The sequence below is a fragment of the Pagrus pagrus genome, assembly GCF_965226575.1.
Source record: "Pagrus pagrus genome assembly, chromosome: 12".
NCBI lineage: Eukaryota > Metazoa > Chordata > Actinopteri > Spariformes > Sparidae > Pagrus > Pagrus pagrus.
Window position 1 is genome coordinate 17,607,992 of NC_140196.1, and position 18,870 is coordinate 17,626,861.

An 18,870-nucleotide genomic window follows, 5' to 3' on the forward strand; every position below is an offset into this window, starting at 1 on the left:
CAAATCTAGATGTATTGCAAACCAAACTGAAGGCACCATCCTCATTACCTGTCAGTCGGAAACGTTGCATGCATCTCGTGTGAGCAAATTACACGATTTTCCTGCGTGACTACCCAATATTCACCAGTATGAGCACAATTTCCGCTTTTCGCCAGCTGCCTCCCTAAACAACAAACACACAGCTTGCTTTTTACATTTTGATGTGGTGGGAATTAAAAGGCTTTGATATTTCAATTTCCATAAATTGTGCGGGGAATATACAGCACAGAGCTGTTTGAAGGCACAAGAATAGGATCACGGACACGGGTGTTTGAAATTACAAAGAAATAATGCACGCGAGAGACATCAAAAAGGCGTTTTCAGATCCATCACAGAGAACCTGTTATAATGAATTAAGAAAGTCCTCAAGGAGGTGCTGCGCTTTTTGCATGAGTGCATCTGAATACACCTTCATTATCGAGCTGCTGCGTGATGGCGGGTTAATGTTAATGGAGGTTAGAGAATCTGAAAGCGCCATAAAAGAAAAGATTACCTGTGTGTGACGTACATTATGACACAGTAAAGTGACGACTGTACAAAGGCTAATTCAGGATGTCTACAGGTATCAGACACATCTCATGCTTTTTAAGACCTTTTATGATCATTTTAACCACATTTAAGACTGAGACCTTTTCTTATTTAAGCATTGCAGGTAAGTATTGGGGCATGTAGTATATGCACCTGCGTTTTATGTAGGAATATGATTATTAGTGTGAGTTAACTTAATCCACATTTTGCTAACAGGTTAGCACAAGCAAAAATACAGTGTGAGGTTCAGTGGAAGATTTAAAGGTTTCAGAAATGTCGACTTTCACACAGAAGAGCTTGATTGATTTTGACAAACTGAAATTAAGGGATGCAATTAAGACCTCAAATTAAAAGAATGGACTAATTAATGACTTTTAAAGTCTTGAATTTATGAAACTGAATTAATTTAAGACTTATTTAAGAATGCGTCAGAGCGGACGCAACAAAGCCGTCCCATTTCAAAGGCCCCTTAAAATGCGGCCTAGGAAAGTGAACTTTCCCTCCCGTGCATTAGAGGATTCAACCGTTTATTCATGGCCAACTGTGTCCCAAGACTCAATGCACGCTGGTGAGAGTTGGTTTTGTTTTTCCAAAAGACAACAATGGGGAACTCACAGAGCAAAGCAGCAGCTGAATACACCTTTAAATGTAAGTATGGGGTTTCAAGTCAGCTCGCTCACCTCCTGTTTGGGGATGCTCACATAGCCCAGGTGAGGCTTGAAGGCCTTGTACGGCTGCTTGGAGAACATCCAGTGGCTGCTGAACGTCTGACCGAACACCGGCTGCAGCAGGAAGTACGGCTTCTCCGAGTAGTTCACCACGACCACGAAGAGCGACACCGCCACGATCAGACTGGTGGCGATCAACGACTTCCTCTGTGGAGAGAGAGGGAGCACAGCAATCAGTTCATGTCAACAACAACTATACTACATGACCACAGAAATGTTTGCTGCATATGTATAATATGTAACAATAACATATAAAACATACATTTAACACGTAAAGGTAATGAGATGGATTTATCTCTAAATGTATCTCACACACTGCATTACACTGTTTTTACTGTGCTTTTGGGACTGATGTAAGGTGCATAAAACTTTATGAAAAGATCAAAAAATTACATCCTTAACTTTTAGCACCGCTGAGCCAAAAGGATGCAGAGAAGTAGAATTATTTAATGCAGCAACTTCTTTTAGCAAAGATCAAATAAAGTAATAACTTGATTTGATTTTGGGAACACTTGCAAAAAAGTTATAAAGCTGTAATTTCAGTATTTAAATAAAAAAAAGACACATCACATAAAATATACCGCAATGCTACCAAAATCATTCACACTGTAACTATAGAAATATAGAAAACATGGAGAAATATGTTTAGTGTGTCAGCTTGGAGTGTGGTAATGCATCATCCGTCTGAGTGAAATCTCTTACGGATAAACAAGTTTGCATAAAAGTGCATCGTACTCGAGGCTCGTTGATAACGTCTGGCCAGTGAGACAGAGAGACGAGAGCACTCTTACAGTGAGAAGACATTTCTGAAGTGGCGGCGAAGCTTTAAAGCAACGAGAGAAGAAAGGGTTAAATTCAAACACTGATGCTTTTGATTGAGATTGAGTACGGATGACTCACTGTAACCTCTTCCCTTCACTTCAGATGCGCGTAAGTAAGAACAGACCTCTCTGAAGTCCTCTTTCTTCTAAAATAGTCAATAAACAGAGATTAACACTTAATCTCTGCTTATTGACACTCAAAATTTCTACTTTAAACTCTTTCTAATGTGACTGACTCAAACGTCCGGATGACACATGGTTTCAAAGTAATCATTACTTTTTTCTAGCCATGCTAGCGGCATGGCTCCAGGGAAGGCATTTTCTGTCTGCCTTCGACTTTGATCCAGGCTGAAATATCTCTTCATCTATTGGATGGATCGTCATGAAAGTTTGCTCAGACATTCATGTTTGCTGGATGATGATTCGTTCAGCCAGAGCCACCAGCAGTTTCATTACCTTGTGAGGCAGCTGGATTGCGTGATCATGTGATCTTGTAAACTGATCTTGCCAGGTAGCTTGAGGCCGAACACACAGCTAGAGACGGCATCTCCTGGTGAGGTTTATGTGTGACAACCATCAAGAGAAGTGACTGTTCGTTTGAAAACAACAACGGTGGCTTCTCAAGAGCAGAGGTGTGGAAATTTCTCGATTATAAGATGTATCAGGACGGGGATGTGGAAGCTAACAAGATGCAAGGAGAATCATATTCAAATCGTTGACAGCTGAATCGTAATCGAATTGAATCCTGTGGCGAGAGGTTAGCGTAGATACAGCTATAGCATCGGTTATATTAGAACTGAAGAATTTATTTCATTGAAGAGCAAAGCCCAGCACTCTCCCGACTGGCTTCGTTAAGATAAAGGGAGGCGTTTAACGCGCCTCAGCCGCTTCACATGGAGCTGGAAGCCCGTCCAGTGCTCTCAGTGCAGTGCGCTGTTGTGACAGGAAACACTTCATGAACAAAGTCCAAGGTAAACTGGAGCACATGGATTGAGAGCACAAACTTTTATCAAAACACTAACGCCATGGCGTCAAAACTTTAGTCTTTTAATACAAATTTGTGCTCTCAATCCAAAGTTTTCCAGAGTTTGATTCACCAGCAGGCTCTACTGTTAGTAGTGCTCTCTTACTGTTAATCTGACTGTTTAAAATTAGCCTGTGATAGACTGTGATAGACGATGGTTCGTCCAATCACCAATTTTTAAAGTGCCTGCCCTTTTCCGGACAGTTTCTAGCAGCGCCTTCCCAGATGCTTCCATGTAAAAACCATCCGGCGTTAGCAGATTGACAACTGTCATCCAAATCTTGGCAACTAAAGAAAGGATCGCCAGGAGGCTTACTATAACATTTAACGTCCTTAGTCTACTGACTTTGGGGATTGTCTTGACGTGCCGGTGGCGCTAGAGGAAAGGTCACTATTTTCCTCGTTTTAGTAAAACAGCAGTGTCTTGTAATCCCGTGCGGGAGGGGCCAGATGATTGGCATGGCACAGAAATAAAAATAATGTCTTCCTTGACCTGATTTGCCCAAATTTGATAAAGTAAATGATTTATATTTATGACTTTCATGACTTTTATGCAATACTTTTCTTTATGATCGAATACTTCAAAACCAATGACATTCCCATCGACCTCAGCTGTACTTTGTGCTTAGTGATGTAAGAACGGCCTCACAGATCCACCAGCTTGTTGGTCTTGTTTTATCAAAGTCAGAGGATTAAAGTCATTGTCCACTGTGCAAAAATATGGAAATCTACTTTTCTGTTTCAACATCTACACTAAGAAAGCAACAGCCGGGGTGTCATTGTTTCATACATAGCAAAACAGCAAAATGCTCGTCTGGAGGTAAGAGGTATTATGGCTTGGCAGGAAGAGCTGAGAGTGATGAATAATGGATAAGAGACGGAGGATGAGGAAAGGTCTCACAGAGGAGAATCTATTGGCAGAGCTGGAGATCAATGCGCAGCAGAGAAAGAAACAGAGATGAAAAAAAGATCTCTGGTGTGCTACGACATCTTGCAGCCAGAGGTGATGATATATTTCAGCAAATTCAGAGAAGTTTTTTTTTTTATCCAGGGAAACTTCAATAACATGCTGCTAATCTAACAGACAACACCGATGGGAAGCGCTGGATTTTTTTAGGAAGGTGGTGTTTCGAAGGTTCTTTGAAGTTATCTGATGGTGAGAAGATTGGATGTGGCGCCCGGTAATGGTGATGCCCCCACCGCCAAAGTGCCCGCACCACCATGAGCTCTGATCTTCAACATCAAACGTCCCCAGGGAGGCGCCGAAGGCCCTGCATCTCAGAGCCAAGATCAAACATGGGAAGGGGGGGTTGGATGAAAAAGACGGTCGCCATTTGCTGCCCTGACAAGCCTATCACATTTTACCAATTGCATGTGTGTTACATCACGCATCATTTCGTGGCATTAGGGCTCATCTTTGATCACAAACAGTGGGGTCCCTTCTTTGATCTTTTATCAAACAGCACAAAGAGGACAAATGGGAAATTCTCGATTGCCACTCTGAACTTAAGGTATTATACAAACTAATAGATACTTTCCTGAAAGGACAACCAGTCTGTTCCGTCCCAAAAGTAAAAAACTGGCAGGTCTTTTTCTGAAAATGTGCCGTAATAGCTAGTCATCATGAGCCCATTATGAAACCAATCCCTTATAAAGCAGGAGGGTTCGTCAGGAAGGGGGAAAAAAAAGAAACAACTCTCAGCTCAGTCTGCAATTCTGCAACATCCATCTGTTCTCATGAGGACAGAAAATTTCCTTGTCTCCTTCAACCTCAATCTGGCTACAAATCACAGGGGAAATGATGTGTCAAAGTCTGGAGGATATTGGACTGCTTGGCGTTGGCGGAGAGGGGCGCTGAACCCCTACCAGCTCGAGTGTGAGACTCACGACTCTCCTGGTTCGCTCATCCGTCGGGGCGATCAGGAGTCGGCCTGTTGAGCCATTTGACAGAGACGTTGAAAGGCTCGGTGTTGAGGAAGGAGTACAGTAGGGGAGTAAGGGAGCGTCAGCTGAAATGGGGACCATTAACACCAGCAGCGAGGCAGCAGAACGGCTATAAAGTTTCGACATTAAAGCTTTCGGTCAATGTTAAAACATTTTGCTTGAGGAATATGACTCCATATGCAGCTGCAACGACCTTGTTTGCGACCATCAAATCAGACAATGATGGCCCTTAACTGCAGTGCCACTTATGGTTGTAGCCCCGGGATGTTTCATTTAACATCCCACCACCACCACCACCACCCCCACAGAAAGCTACGAGGGGGCTATTTTTAAAGGTGCTAAAACCTCCTCTGAGGGGGTATTGATCTGAGTTTGCAGACAGACTGTGTGGGATCATTGGGACCCCAGACACGAGAGAGCCATAATTCCACCAGTATCTCCTGCAGTCAGCCTGTGTGACCAGATTACATATAGAGGACGCCTCGTCCACTTGTGGCAATGACGTAATTGAAGCATCAGTTGTGCGAAAATTGAGCAATAAACAGTGGTGAGATGTTACTAATTTACTCCTGTGCTGTATTTAAAGCTTTAATAACATTTTTTCTTTTACTTTTGGCCACTCAGAGGAAAGAAGCTGTGAACACACTGCTGGCAGGATACCTTTAAGTTCATTATTAGCAAGCAGTTTCTTATTTACACATCCAGTGGTTAGCAACAGTGTCATTGATGTGAACAATTGTGGAAGAAGTATTCAGATTCTTTACTTTAGTATTGTGAAAAACACTCCACCTCATGTACAAGTCTTGCATTCAAAATAGGCGCTTCGCAACATCGCCGTATTCACAATAACCGTGATATGAAAAATTGGAATACGGATATCTCGTTAATGACATAAAACAGGAAATAACTCAACTTAAATCCCAGGACCAGTCCAGCTAAATGCTCCTCTATGCAGCTAGTCACTAACTGTGTCTGACTTCTGTTTGGTGTTGAGCAGGTAGTGCAGACCGAGATTTTAGAGCATTTTTTGCCAAAAAACAAACAGCTTCCCGCTGGCACTGAGATAAGGGTAATTTGGTGTCTACAGGTGAAAGTAAATGTCCAAACATTACTTTCTGTATCAATCACTCCAGCTTAACGCACACCGACTAGGCAATAAATCTGTAAATGACAGTATAATCAACAAGTAGTGCTCCGTCCCATTGTGTAATGAATGAAAACTCAAGGCACATTCTCTGTAAATATTGTGCAATCAAAGTTCTACCCCCATCACGCTCTATCTGGGCATGAAGAGAATACAATTTCCCACAAAGACTCACACTGCAGCTCAGTGAACAACAGGACCACACTGTAGTTCAATCCAAAAAGCTAATCACAGTGGGTATTGGAATAATGAGAGGCTCAACCTGAAGAAAATGGCTCATGAAAAAACATATCTGCCAGCTATTTTCGAGTTCCTCCTGGGCAATGGGCAAAAAAACAGAAAATTACATTTGCAATGCAAAAACGCTACCTCACTGGCACCTGATTCTTGCCACCACGGTCTAGTGAGCACTTAAAATCCAATTTCAATTAAGGTGTTTGAGAAAATATTTAGAGTCTTTCTCTCACTCTTCCTCCTCTCTGTTAAAGCCTTAGCGTCGTTCTCCGGTGAAAAGGGGACAGGAGCATAAACAAAGAGCCACTCTTGAGATTGAGAGCGAGGTCCAGACATATTACTTTATTCGTGTCATATTTCCAGCAAAGGTCTCGCTTTAAAAAGTCACCAAAGGACAAGATAACAAACTATTCTTTCCCCGGGAGGAGGAGGAGGAGGAGGAGGAGGAGGAGGTTGACTCTTTGCTGCTGGTAACACGGTCACGCACAACTTCCCCTCAAAATTTCACCCATAGGAACTGTGACTGCCACAGGAGCAGTGGAAGAGAAATAATGTGATTTCTAGATGTTATTGCACATATATTAGGTTTATGACTATATGATTAATTTCATTCATGAGCCGTTTACATGAGTCTTTTGGGGATTCACTCGTGGCATTGATACATTGCTGTTTTCTTCCTACTTGAGTCACAAGAAGAAGGAGCTGATTTTATCCACTTTAAAGAGTGTTTGGATGTTTATTCTGCACAAAACTAAATCCTACTGTTGGCAGTTGAGTCCCAAAAAACATATTTTGCCACCTGTTCATAATTTCAACATACAATATGTACAGGCGGAAGAAAAAAAAGAACACATTGTTGCCTTAAGTAAAGTTATGGCTTCCAGAACAATGTTCAGAACTTATAACTGGGATAATGTCAGCACACAATTTTAAAATGCAGAAATTTTACGTATTATATCTTAGAACCAAAACTCCTGCACACTGTTCATCTCTTAATCGGAAGATAACCTGATGATGTTTTTTAAAAAAAAAAAAGACTGTTAGAAGTGAAAGAACTGATTCAACTTCTTTACTCAAGTAAAAGTAATAAAGTACACGTTCTGAAATTTTGTATGAAGTATAAAAGTAAAAAGTATCAAAGCTAACTGAACAATTGAAAGACTATTAAACTTAAGGTAGAATCAATAGCATTTGTCCGAACTGTTTGTTAATGCACCACAAAGATAGGTGACTGTTGAGTCTCATTCCCAGGACGTCAAATAGCCATGTTTTGTGTTGGTAAGGCGCCCCAAGCAGCAACAAAGTAAGGAAATAAGAAAATCCAGGCAGAGGGCTGCAGGGTCTCTGCAGACACGAGGCACTAACACCTTTTCTCCCTGTTTGCTCCCTGTCATTTTAAGTCTTGTTAAGTCTGTTACGTCTGATATGCACTGATAGAAAATAATCGAATATTCCTCAGATGCATTAAAACTAAATTACCGAGCCTGTTTTGAAAATTGAAGGAGTAGAAAGTACAGATATTTGTGATAAAATGTAGAGAGTAAAAGTAAAAATATTTTTACCTTGTAACATCCCACCTCTAGTTAAACTTAACTATAAAGGTCAGATAAATGTAATGGAGTAAAAAAAGTACATTATGTCCCTCTGAAATGTAGTAGAAGTATAAAGTACCATAAAACAGAAACACTAAATGTTGCACTCCACCACTCTCAGTTTCTTCATTCATCAGCATTAATGAACTGGAGTTGAGTCCAACTAATGCAGAGGAAAAGCAGTAAATAAGTCTCTATCATGCTGCATTAACTCAGACCCTGTAAATGCTGAAGTTGCCGCAGTACGAATGAACGAAGGGCAGCAAAGTTCATCGCTCCTCTGGGAGGTTTAGAGCCTGCTGGTGCCGACGGAGCCCAGCAGAGGGGGCAGTCACCTCACACAGTCGCTATGTGGAGCCCAGATGGGACTGGAGGAGCTCCGGCTGCCTCTCACATATTTAAAAAAAAGGATCTGAGGAGTTCCTCTGATTAACGCTCTGCTCTGAAGAAACCTTCCACGCATTCACTCCCTTTTTAACTGAGTTACAGTGTGTTAATCAGCCACATTTCAGCAGCAGGAGGTTTATTTAATTCCAAGTGTTCCCAGCGACACCAGAGCAGCCTCGTGTGAAGACTGAAGAGTGTTTACTCTGCAAATGCAATCCAGCTCGTTCATTTACATTCTACTTCCCGGAGTGTTTGTCAAAAGTCTGGTTCAGCCAATAACAGATTTCTCATAATCCATCATCTCTGTGAAAATCCCTTTCTGTTGTCGAGTGTTGAAATTGCTTGATTCAAATGGCAGCAAGAGCTTTTCAACCCTAAATATGATTAAAAGAATTTAAATCTGCCCCAAAAACGAAATCAGTTTGTTTCTATGTGCTGCGACTCTGCAGGGGGCAACAATAACAATAAAGCCTTTGTATCCACATATTTTTCAGAGATATAAATAGATGCAAATCCTAAAAAACAACATGTAAAAACTTCCCTAAGCTTTCCACACAAACACAGAATTGGACCCAAATGCAAGACAAACAAGCCGGCAGGTGAGGAACAAAAAGCGAGCTTTAATAAAAATAAATCTCCAGATCCAAAAAATACAAAGGCGAACGACAAAAGCTAAACAATGTACCAACCAAGAAAAGCATAGCAGCAAGTCAAAAGGCAATTGTACAAACCAGGAATGACACATGAACAGAGCAGAACTGGAAACTGAATAGATGAACTGACAAATACAGCAGGGAGCACACAGACTATATACATATGGGCTGATTAACCAATAGAACACAGGTGGACGCAGAAAAATGGCAGGAAATGACTTTTGGTTTGTTGATTTTGTGGCGTCCACGCTTTACACGGTCTATGATTTTTACATTAAAATCCTTGCTTAGAGCTGAGCAGATAAAACTTTAATCACTCCTGATGTGAACTGTGTTTCCTTCCTCCAGTTCAATGACAAATATCCTGATGCTGATGCCCTTGGCACGCGCTACTTCCGTTGTATCACCCTCATCAGCGGTGACATATGAAAAGAAAATCCTTCAATCCAGGTCAAATGAACACTAATCTGCTCTGTTGGCATGATACGGCATCATTATAGTGCAGAGCATCACAGAGAATCTTAATCTGGCCCCAAAAAAGAATCGGTTTGTTTTTCTGTTGGATGAGACTCTGCAGGGGGCGACAATAAGGAGGAAACACCCTTTTTACCTACTTATTATGACCCATAGGCATCAGGACTGCAAATCCCAGTCTTAATCAGTGCATCCGGATTGAAATGTGTGTGTGTCTGCATGTGTGTCTCTGCACACGTGTACTTGTATGCGTGACTGCGACTGGAAAGCATTCAAAACCCATTTGACTAATGCATATCTGATATCAAATGGAGCATAATCCCCACAAGTATAAAGGATTAAACACTCTACAATATTCACTTCCCCGTCTGGATCCAGCAAACTTTTGGGACGAGGGGGGGGGAGGACTGAAAAAACACACCACCATATGTTCACAGAAACAGTTTGGAGACGCTCTGAGCTCTGCTGCGTAGGTTGATGCTCGCACGCTTGAGAAAGTGAGGAATTTTGTCAAAGTGAAAAAAGAGAAATCTGCTTTTTGTGGCACTTTGAAAAGCCGAGAACCTGCGTATCTGTGTGAGCAGAATGAGTCTACCTGTCAGACACAAATCACATTGAGATTTTACGCTTGACTGTAAATTATTCTGCTGCCATAAAGACTCCCTGTTGTGAGGAGACACTGACATCAGTGTCTATTTCTTTCTCGCAGCACTTAAAACTGTTGTTTTCCCTGGATAGAGCTCGTTTTGTTTCATTTGATAACACGTAGCCTTTTTGTTCCAGAAATGTCGAACTGGGGATATTTTTAAGTTGCACTTATGTGACACATCTATAATCCTTACAGCTACTGCGATTTTATTAATTGATAGTAGTTTTATGTTAAGAGGTCGTCTGTAGTGAGAAACCCACATAAATGAATCCCCCCAGCTCTATGGAGCATTTTACTATCTTTTAGCTCATTTTTCTTGGTTTTACTGCCTCTTGTTTCAGTACCAGCAGGCAGCCATTTTCAATGAAATACAGTTTATAGTTCACTCCTCAGCCAGCACCAGACAGACAAAGTTAGAAGGAGCTGGTGAACATGGTGGAGCGTTCAGCAGCTAACGAGCCACGTTGTCTCAGGAGTCAATGTTACGACCCCAGAGGTATGTTGTTCTTTAATTTCTTCTGCTTTAATCCCTCTCTGTTGTGTTATGTGTGTGATTGGCTGCAGGTGCGTTTGGTTAATTGAGTGAATGTGGTGTGTGAGTGCAGGTGTCCAGGGAGCTGATTGGTCCAGCCTCCAAACCAGCCGGCTCCTCCCAGTTCCTGTGGGCTCTTCCTCGCTCCACTTCAGCCAGACTACCAGCATTTCAAGTTTCTGTGTTTTTAAGTAAAACCTTTAAAATGGCAGCAAAATCTTTTGTTGCTGGTGGTTCTTGGGAGCTGCTAAGAGGGGAGTCTCATTTTCATGTTGAATTGTCAATTTGAATTGTGCCATGAATCACACATAGGACATTTGTGAATTGTGCAAGTGCAACAACAGTTTGTTGTAAATAAAGTACAATACCAATTAAAAAACTAATGTACAGGACCGACTCTACAAGGTTTCAGTTATGTACGACGAAAGGCAGAAATCATGTGAAGGGGAGAGCCGAACAGCTGATGTGAGGTCCAATCAAACAAATGAGCAAGATGTTTTAATACTAAAGTTTTTAAATGATAAAACTAATCACAACATTTTCATTGTGAATACTGTCATCACAAAAATGCCCCTCAGGTAGTCGAACAATCAGTTAGTCGACTGACATTTCCTGGTTCCAAGTCATCAAATGTTTAGATTTGATGCTTTTCTTTGTCATAAATGATGGCAAACTGAATATCTTCGGAAAGTCGGACAAGACACACAAGCAAGTGAGACGAAATTCTAACCACGAGTAATCAAGATTAATCAATAATAGGAGTAATCATCCATCAGCCATCCCTAATCTGAGAATATGGGGTGTCATATCTTGAATACAGTCCTCCGAGAAACAATGACGCAAAATAAAAATCATCGATAATTCCTTTCAAATGCATTAAAACTAAAGTAACGAGCCTGTTTTGAAAATGTAGTGTAGAAGGTACAGATTTTTGTGTTACATTTAGGGTGGAGAAGTAAAAAGTTGTCAGAAAAATAAATACTCAAGTAAAGGTGACAATATACTTCAAACACAGCATTTGTAACAATGCAAAAGCTCATCTACACGTGCAGTTTGTGTCTTGGTTTGACATTTTACATAACCTCTATTGTCTGTGTAATGGTATCTGTTTTCTAATTTTTTACATGAGTTTTTGTGCTGAGCAGCTTCATATATGGTTGTTTAACTTTGGCAAAACTAACAAACTGTCAGTCAAACAATGAAAAACTGCATAAACAGAGCGTGAAGACAGGGACAGCCTGGCTATAAAGATACACTGGCTCCATGTATCAGACCACCTGCTCCACTCACTTGTCTTTTATGGGCAAATAGAGACGAAGGCTGCTCCCTCTTCTATAATATCTATAACTTCTATTGTCGAGGGTTATAGAGAACATCAAGCCAGAATGTTGTGTGGCGTTCAGCCAATCACAGAAAACGACTTCTGCCGCTCACTTACGACATTTTAGCTTTATTCTACTGTGATATTTGAGTTTTTTAAGTGCTGGCTCTTATTGTCGCAGATGGCAAACCACACTGCCGGCCAAGGACATAGCTACTATAGTCATGAATCTGCTGCTTGCCATTCGCCACAGATGTCATAGCTTTAAGTCTGCAGACACTCGTTTGCTAGAAAAACTTCAAAAAGTTCAAAAATGCAATTAATGGCAACAGCAAATGAACTGCTGTGGAGTACTTTACAGCAGATAGCCATTATTGTCCCTGTCTCTTTGTGTTTGAAGGGCACACGCAGGGGGGAATCTGGCTGTTGAGAAAAACATCGACCAGAGAAAATCCATTTCAATTTGCCAAATGCCAGTGCAGGATTACTGACATTTAGCAACTGATATTTTCCCCGAAACTCAATATTATCCCTCCATAACTCCATAATAGAGCCTCTCATTGATAGTGATTACACACAGCATGACTGCTCACACAGAGAAATGTGAGTATATACATCAGCGATGCAATACATGCGAGGATCTGAGAGGATTAGACAGGAGACAGATGCAGTACATCATCTGCGGGACGAGGGAACAAACAGCGTCGGCAATTTTCTTCTCCACTTGACTAAACAGACGTCCGGCCTCCGCAGCCATTTTCCTAAAGGTGTTATTTGTTAAAGAAATGTGTCTGACAAGAAAACTTCTCTTCAAGGCTGTCGGAGATGGAAAGCAGCAATGCACACTGAATTTTCAAGTGGCTCGGCAATAAGAGGAATTTGTCCTGTTTTTAGAGTTCGGCCCTCAGAGATACCTTGAGGTTACAAATGCATTGTTCTAACTGCCAAGGTTATTCGCGTGTTAGTCAGCCAGTTTACATTTTGTGAGAGGCTTTTACAACTAAAACATCACTCAGTGTCGAGGAGAAAAGAAGAAAGAAGCAGTAGAAGAAGAAAGTATTCCAAATTATCATAATCTAGAGCTAAATCACATTGTCCATGTGATGAAACATCTTTTGTTTTAGGATTGTTAATTGGACTAAACACACAGGGCAGCAATTAATGATTGCTTTCATTATCGACTAATCTGTTTATTATTTTCTTAATCAATTGATTAGTTGGTTGGTTTATAAAATCTCAGAAAAGGTTAAGAATCAATCAAATCAGAACCAATCAGTGTTTCTCAATGCCCAAGATGACGTCCTCAAATGTCTTGTTTTGTTCTCAACCCAAAGATATTCAGTTTATGTCAAAGAGGAGTAAAAAAATCCAAAAAGATTCTGTTGAAGAAGCTACAAAAAGACAATTGTGACATGTTTTTCTTTAAATATTGCTCAAACTGACATCTGCAAGTTAATTTAGTAGTTGACAACTAAATGATTAATCATTGCTGCTCTAAAGACAAGGAGGACGTCACCATCGACATTTGGAAATTGTGACCGGACATTTCAAAAGCCAAATCATTAATCGATTGAAAACAATAATCAACAGTTGAAAACAAATAATTTTTTAAATTCAAAGGTACAATATGTAAGAATTGGCATCTTGTCGAATTCATACTCGAGACAAACGGGGGGAAGCATATCACCAGAGTAACCGCTAACTGCTGCCAACTGCTCTAACTACAGTACCTGCTGTTAGCTAGTTAGGAGGAAGAGGACAGAAAAATGTATCTCTGCATGTATCGGTGTCATAACGTCAAAACTGTTATTTGTTCACATTCTGTTGACAATTGTTGCCATTTTTTTCTGTTTGCAACTAAAATTCGTACATGTTGCTCCTTTAACTGGCACCAATTTCAATACTTGATAAATTGTCATTTTTCAAGCAACAATGCCGACAATTGCTGGTTCCAGCTGCTTTATCTGTTATAATAACAACAATTTAATATATCTGAGGGTGAGAGAACCAGCAATTGTTTTCACCATTCTTTCATGGTTTCATAAACTAAACAATCAATGAACAAATTAAGAAAATAATCCGCAAGCTAATTGGTAATGAAAGTAATTGTCAGTTACACCCCATACTGGATGCCTGGCTAATTATGATTCCCAGGACATCAGACAAAAACACTCTCTTAGTGTCTGTCAGGATGAGATTACATGACGATCAGAGCCAAAGAAAGAAAGAAAAGACGGACATTGAGGAATTTACTCTTATCTTCCTGAGCGGCAGAGAAAAATATGATACATTGGATTGGATGAAGGAAATGTCGAATTTAAGACACATTCTTTAGTAATTTCTCACTGTGAAAATCGATGGTCTGACTTTTTATTGAGGGAGAGAAAATCCTCTTTGTTCACAGCAGCAGGCATTTCTCAGATTTCTGACTGTGAAAGTATTCAAATGATTTGCCAGCGCAGGTTTTTGCTTCTCATTAATCCTCTTAGATTGAGAAAGTTCTACGAGAGCTCGAGAGAACAAAAGCATTATGAAACCGTGAAACAGCCAGGTGATTCGAAGGGCGCCAAACTGCACCGCCATGTGGCACAAGCAGGTGTTCGTGCTGGAGAGTCAGAGCCTCTGCGGTGTGTGCTGCAAAGCTGAGGGGTGGAAGAGCGTATGGCATTCAACATGATCGTGTGGCTGAAGGTTGGTGGTCGGTGGCGGTGTCAGAGTCAACAGCAAAAACAAAAACGGCAACAAACACCTGCAGTCGTCAGCGAGATCGATGAGAAGCCAAAACGCGAATCTGGACAGACAAAGCAATCACAATAGCAAAACCGCCCGTGAAACCTCGGACACAACGGCGCGACTCGACAAACAAGCAGCGCAGGTTCCTCACAAAGCAGCAGGCCCAGTGAGCAGATGCAACATCACCCACAGTCACATCACTGTGGCATTTTCTTTTTTTCACAACCCCAACAACGAACACAAAGTTCCAGGGCGCAGGCGGCCATAAAAGCAGACGGGGGATTAAATTTCACGAAAAAAAAAATTGACTGCACTTTATTTAATGCCCTCACTTAACCGCCAGGCTCTATTTGTGTCTGTCAACCTCTCCAGTACACAGAGGCAATCAGACTCCCGGTGCTGGCGCCCGGAGCACTGCCAGGCTTCCACTGGGGATAATAACAGTGGCACTGAAACCTTTTATTAGCTGGCTTGGTCAAGAGCCCTCAGGAAGGGACCTACACCATGACCAGACCTGGCTCCCACTGAGCACATCACCGACTTCATAGCACGACCTGACACTTCAATGAGAGAGAGAAAAGAGAGGAATGAATCAAAGCCTGGACACTTGTCAAGGATATCTGATGTTGTCCGCAGTTTTGCAACAGGATGAAAATAAATCCTAACATGTCAAAGCAATAAATCAAGCTAAAACTCCAGGCTGGAGGGAACGGGCGTGGCGCACAGCGCACAGTTGGACAACACTAATGCAATTACAGGGATTTTCTGCTTGCTCAGAGGCTCGGTTCAAGGGCGGAGCGCAGGAAGCTCGAGGCGAGCTGCACAAACTCAGCCGTTACTCAGGGTAACAGCCAAGCCTGATCTTGCCACCTCACTGTCTGGAAAAGCTGTTGAGAAAATACACACAGGATTACAGCAGCGTGGCTCTGAGATCAAAGGCAGTCTGACGCGTCCAGCCGGGATCAGCTGAGCTGGTTCTGATTCTTGAATTTTGAGGGGCAGTAATTCATTTGTGAGCAACCAAGAAACCAGAAAAGAGTGAAGGGTCATGACGTTGCTGAATCTTGCCAGACTGTGTTGTCAGCTCTATTGAAGTCTAGGGGAGGTGCATGGAGAAAACACACTAAAACCCAACATATCTACGGCGTGTGACTTCTGATGAAGAAATGCTTCCAGAAAATGAAAGAACACACTTCACAGAGGAGGTTAACCTCAGCCATGTCAATCATTTGTGGAAAGAAAATCAGTGGTTATCTGAGTGAAGTGTGAAGTGTGTTCTTTAATTTTCTGGAGGCATTTCTTCATCAGAAGTCATACGACATATATGTTGGATTGTCGTGTGTTTCTATATGCATCTCCCATAGACTTCAATGCAACTGACACCACAGTCTGGCACCAAGGCAAGATTCAGTGACGTAGTGACCCTTCCTTCTTTTTTAGGTTCCATGTGAGCAACAGGGATCCGTATTATGATCCAAGACTGATTCCTACGGGGCAATTTACCCCAAAAATAATATCACAAACTATTTAGAGATATGTTTAACATTTCAGCAATAAAATGCCGTACCACCAGACTAGGGAGCAGCTGCATTGACCTGACCTCAATTCATCATTTTCAAGATGTAGCAAGACTCGAACGTTATGTCTTTTAAAACCTTGTGATTTTAAAAAAATGACAATAAATTCACCTTGTACCTTGTCTAAAAACTACTCATTAAAATGTCTAAAAACTAGCATCAATCAATCAGTCTCTATTTGTACAGCGGCAATGCACAACAAATGTCACCTCATGACACTTTCCAAATTGAGCAGGTCTGGACCACACTCCATGATTAATCTATTTACAGAGGCCGAACATTTGCCCCATGAGCAAGCACTTGGCAACAGTGGCAGAAACCTCGCGCAGAACCAGGACTCAATGGTGGGCGGCCAACTGCCTAGACCAGCTGGCTTGAGACTAATTAATTAATTAAAATGTCTAAAAACTACTAGACCTTGTTATATATTTTGTTGAGTTTTGTACTTACATTATCCCAAATGGTTCCAACAATGTTCAAACTCAGGGGAATCAATATAGTTAACAATGCGTTTCATTCGGTCACCTGTTGTTATAACCTCCAGGAGCCAGTCAGAGAGTGAGGAAAGAAGTCGGCGAATGGGACTCAGCTCTGAAGCTATATTTAGCAAGATCTGTGGCACTCAATTTTTTCATGCAGGACCAAATAACCTCTGGATGTGACAGAACTACATAAAAAAATTAAAAATAAGCAATTGTTGCGGCTACGAACACACATACAAACACTCACAAAAAGGTTTAAATTTAGCTCAGAGGGCCAAACTTAAAAAAAAATCATGACTTCAAGCATTTGGAGTACAGCTATAGGATTTTGCAAGGTCCTGTGAAGCTAATAGAAGTTTCAACATGATTTTTCATCAAGAATATCCATGACATGGTCTGAGAAATGTGCTGGATTTTGGGTAAGTTGGCACTGAATGACCCATATGCAGTAGCACTCCCCAAGACCTGTAAATGCACTCCAGTGGGTGAAATTGGTGACTTTACTCTTTAAATACCACAATTTCTCCTGATTTGCCTGAGAAATTGATTGTGGTCATCTTCAAGATCAATCATGAAATTGTCAGGTCTCTCACCTCTACTGCTGCCTTCAACTAAACTGATACTCAAAGAGGGATTGTACTTGGCCCCTCTCCTAAAGCAGCTCAAAGGGCAGGGTCAGGTACAAATAAGCAGCTAAATAGGATTCAGCACCATTAACTCCTTTAAACTTACTTACAGTCATCTCTCTCAGTCTGATACTTCTTGTTCCCCCATTTGATTCTATACCGCTTCTTCTTGTGTTATTTGGACAGCACTTCAGAGCCACATTCAAGCCTACAGAGAGCATACTCCTTATCAAACATGGCCTCTGCTGATCTGTCTCTTCTGGGGCTTTGGATCGCCCCCGTGCCAGTGGGCAGTTAGGCCTTGCCAAGAGTACAATGTGCAGGGGGGGACTTGCCAAATGTAATCCAGCAATGGTTCAACACGCTCAAATGAATCCAACTGGCTGCGAGTTGTATGACTTTGTAACTGCTTCATGTAAGGAAATTAACAGAAAGCCAGGATATAAATGTTCCTTGAGGTCCATCAAATGTGTGATTAAGAGCTCTGAGAGTTCAACAAGGGAGAAAAACACAGAAGTGTGGTAGTTGCTGAATCAGTTTTTCTTGCCCTGCTACGATGCAAACAGCACTACTGCAATTAGGTCAATTAACTGCTAAGTAAACACCGAATTAATCAACAGCAATCTACCAATTAAACCAGATGAATCACTCGGTCCTATGGTCGAATAAAAAGCAGTAAAGCCAAGAATGACGTCCTTAAATTTCTTTTTTGTCTCATCAACAGTGAACAAGTTTATTCTCATTCTCAAGACCTGATACCATCACACTTTAGGCATGTTTGAATAAAAATGTATTTATTTAATTAATCATCAAAATTGTTGCATATTTATTTTTTCTTTAAATTGAGTTATGATTAATGAAATAACAATATCAGGTCTAATTTTAATGAATAATAAATCATAAGTCATTTATCAAGCAAAAATGGAAAGCAGCTGCAGGATTCAGCAAGTCAAATGTGAGAATGTCCTGCTTTTCTGTTTTACATTAATTTAATCACTTTTGGAGTCAGATCTAATTACATATTTGAAGACACCCTTGGGCACTGAGAATTTCTGGCTATTTTCTAATGTTTCATTGACTAGATGATTTTTTAAATAATAAGAAAAATAGGGAAATAGGAAAAAATCATCAACAGCTGCGTGGTCATTTGTCCACCATATGTAAGTAATGCAAAAGGCATCACACCCACCTCTTGTGTGGAAATTCAGCTTCTAAAAGCTGCTGGACGAACGTGACCCGCAGCGTAGAAGAAGAGTACCATACCCTAAGAAAACACTGTTTTTTCTGGCGACACTTTTCTAACAATGCGTCTCAGTGTGATCGGCCCCTGAGACGTCTCTTCGGGCAGCCACAGTCACTTCTGGGTAGATATGAGATGGGTA

At 41.2% G+C, this 18,870-nt stretch overlaps 1 protein-coding gene across 1 annotated transcript in view; it reads right to left on the minus strand.

The window, feature by feature from the left end:
- Nucleotides 1-18,870, minus strand: part of st6galnac3 (ST6 (alpha-N-acetyl-neuraminyl-2,3-beta-galactosyl-1,3)-N-acetylgalactosaminide alpha-2,6-sialyltransferase 3) — an 80,688-nt gene that overhangs the window by 52,011 nt on the left and 9,807 nt on the right. The window contains exon 2 of the mRNA XM_084370079.1: nt 1,248-1,442. Within this exon, the coding sequence (XP_084226205.1) occupies nt 1,248-1,442 (195 nt within the window). The remainder of the gene's footprint in view (nt 1-1,247; nt 1,443-18,870) is intronic.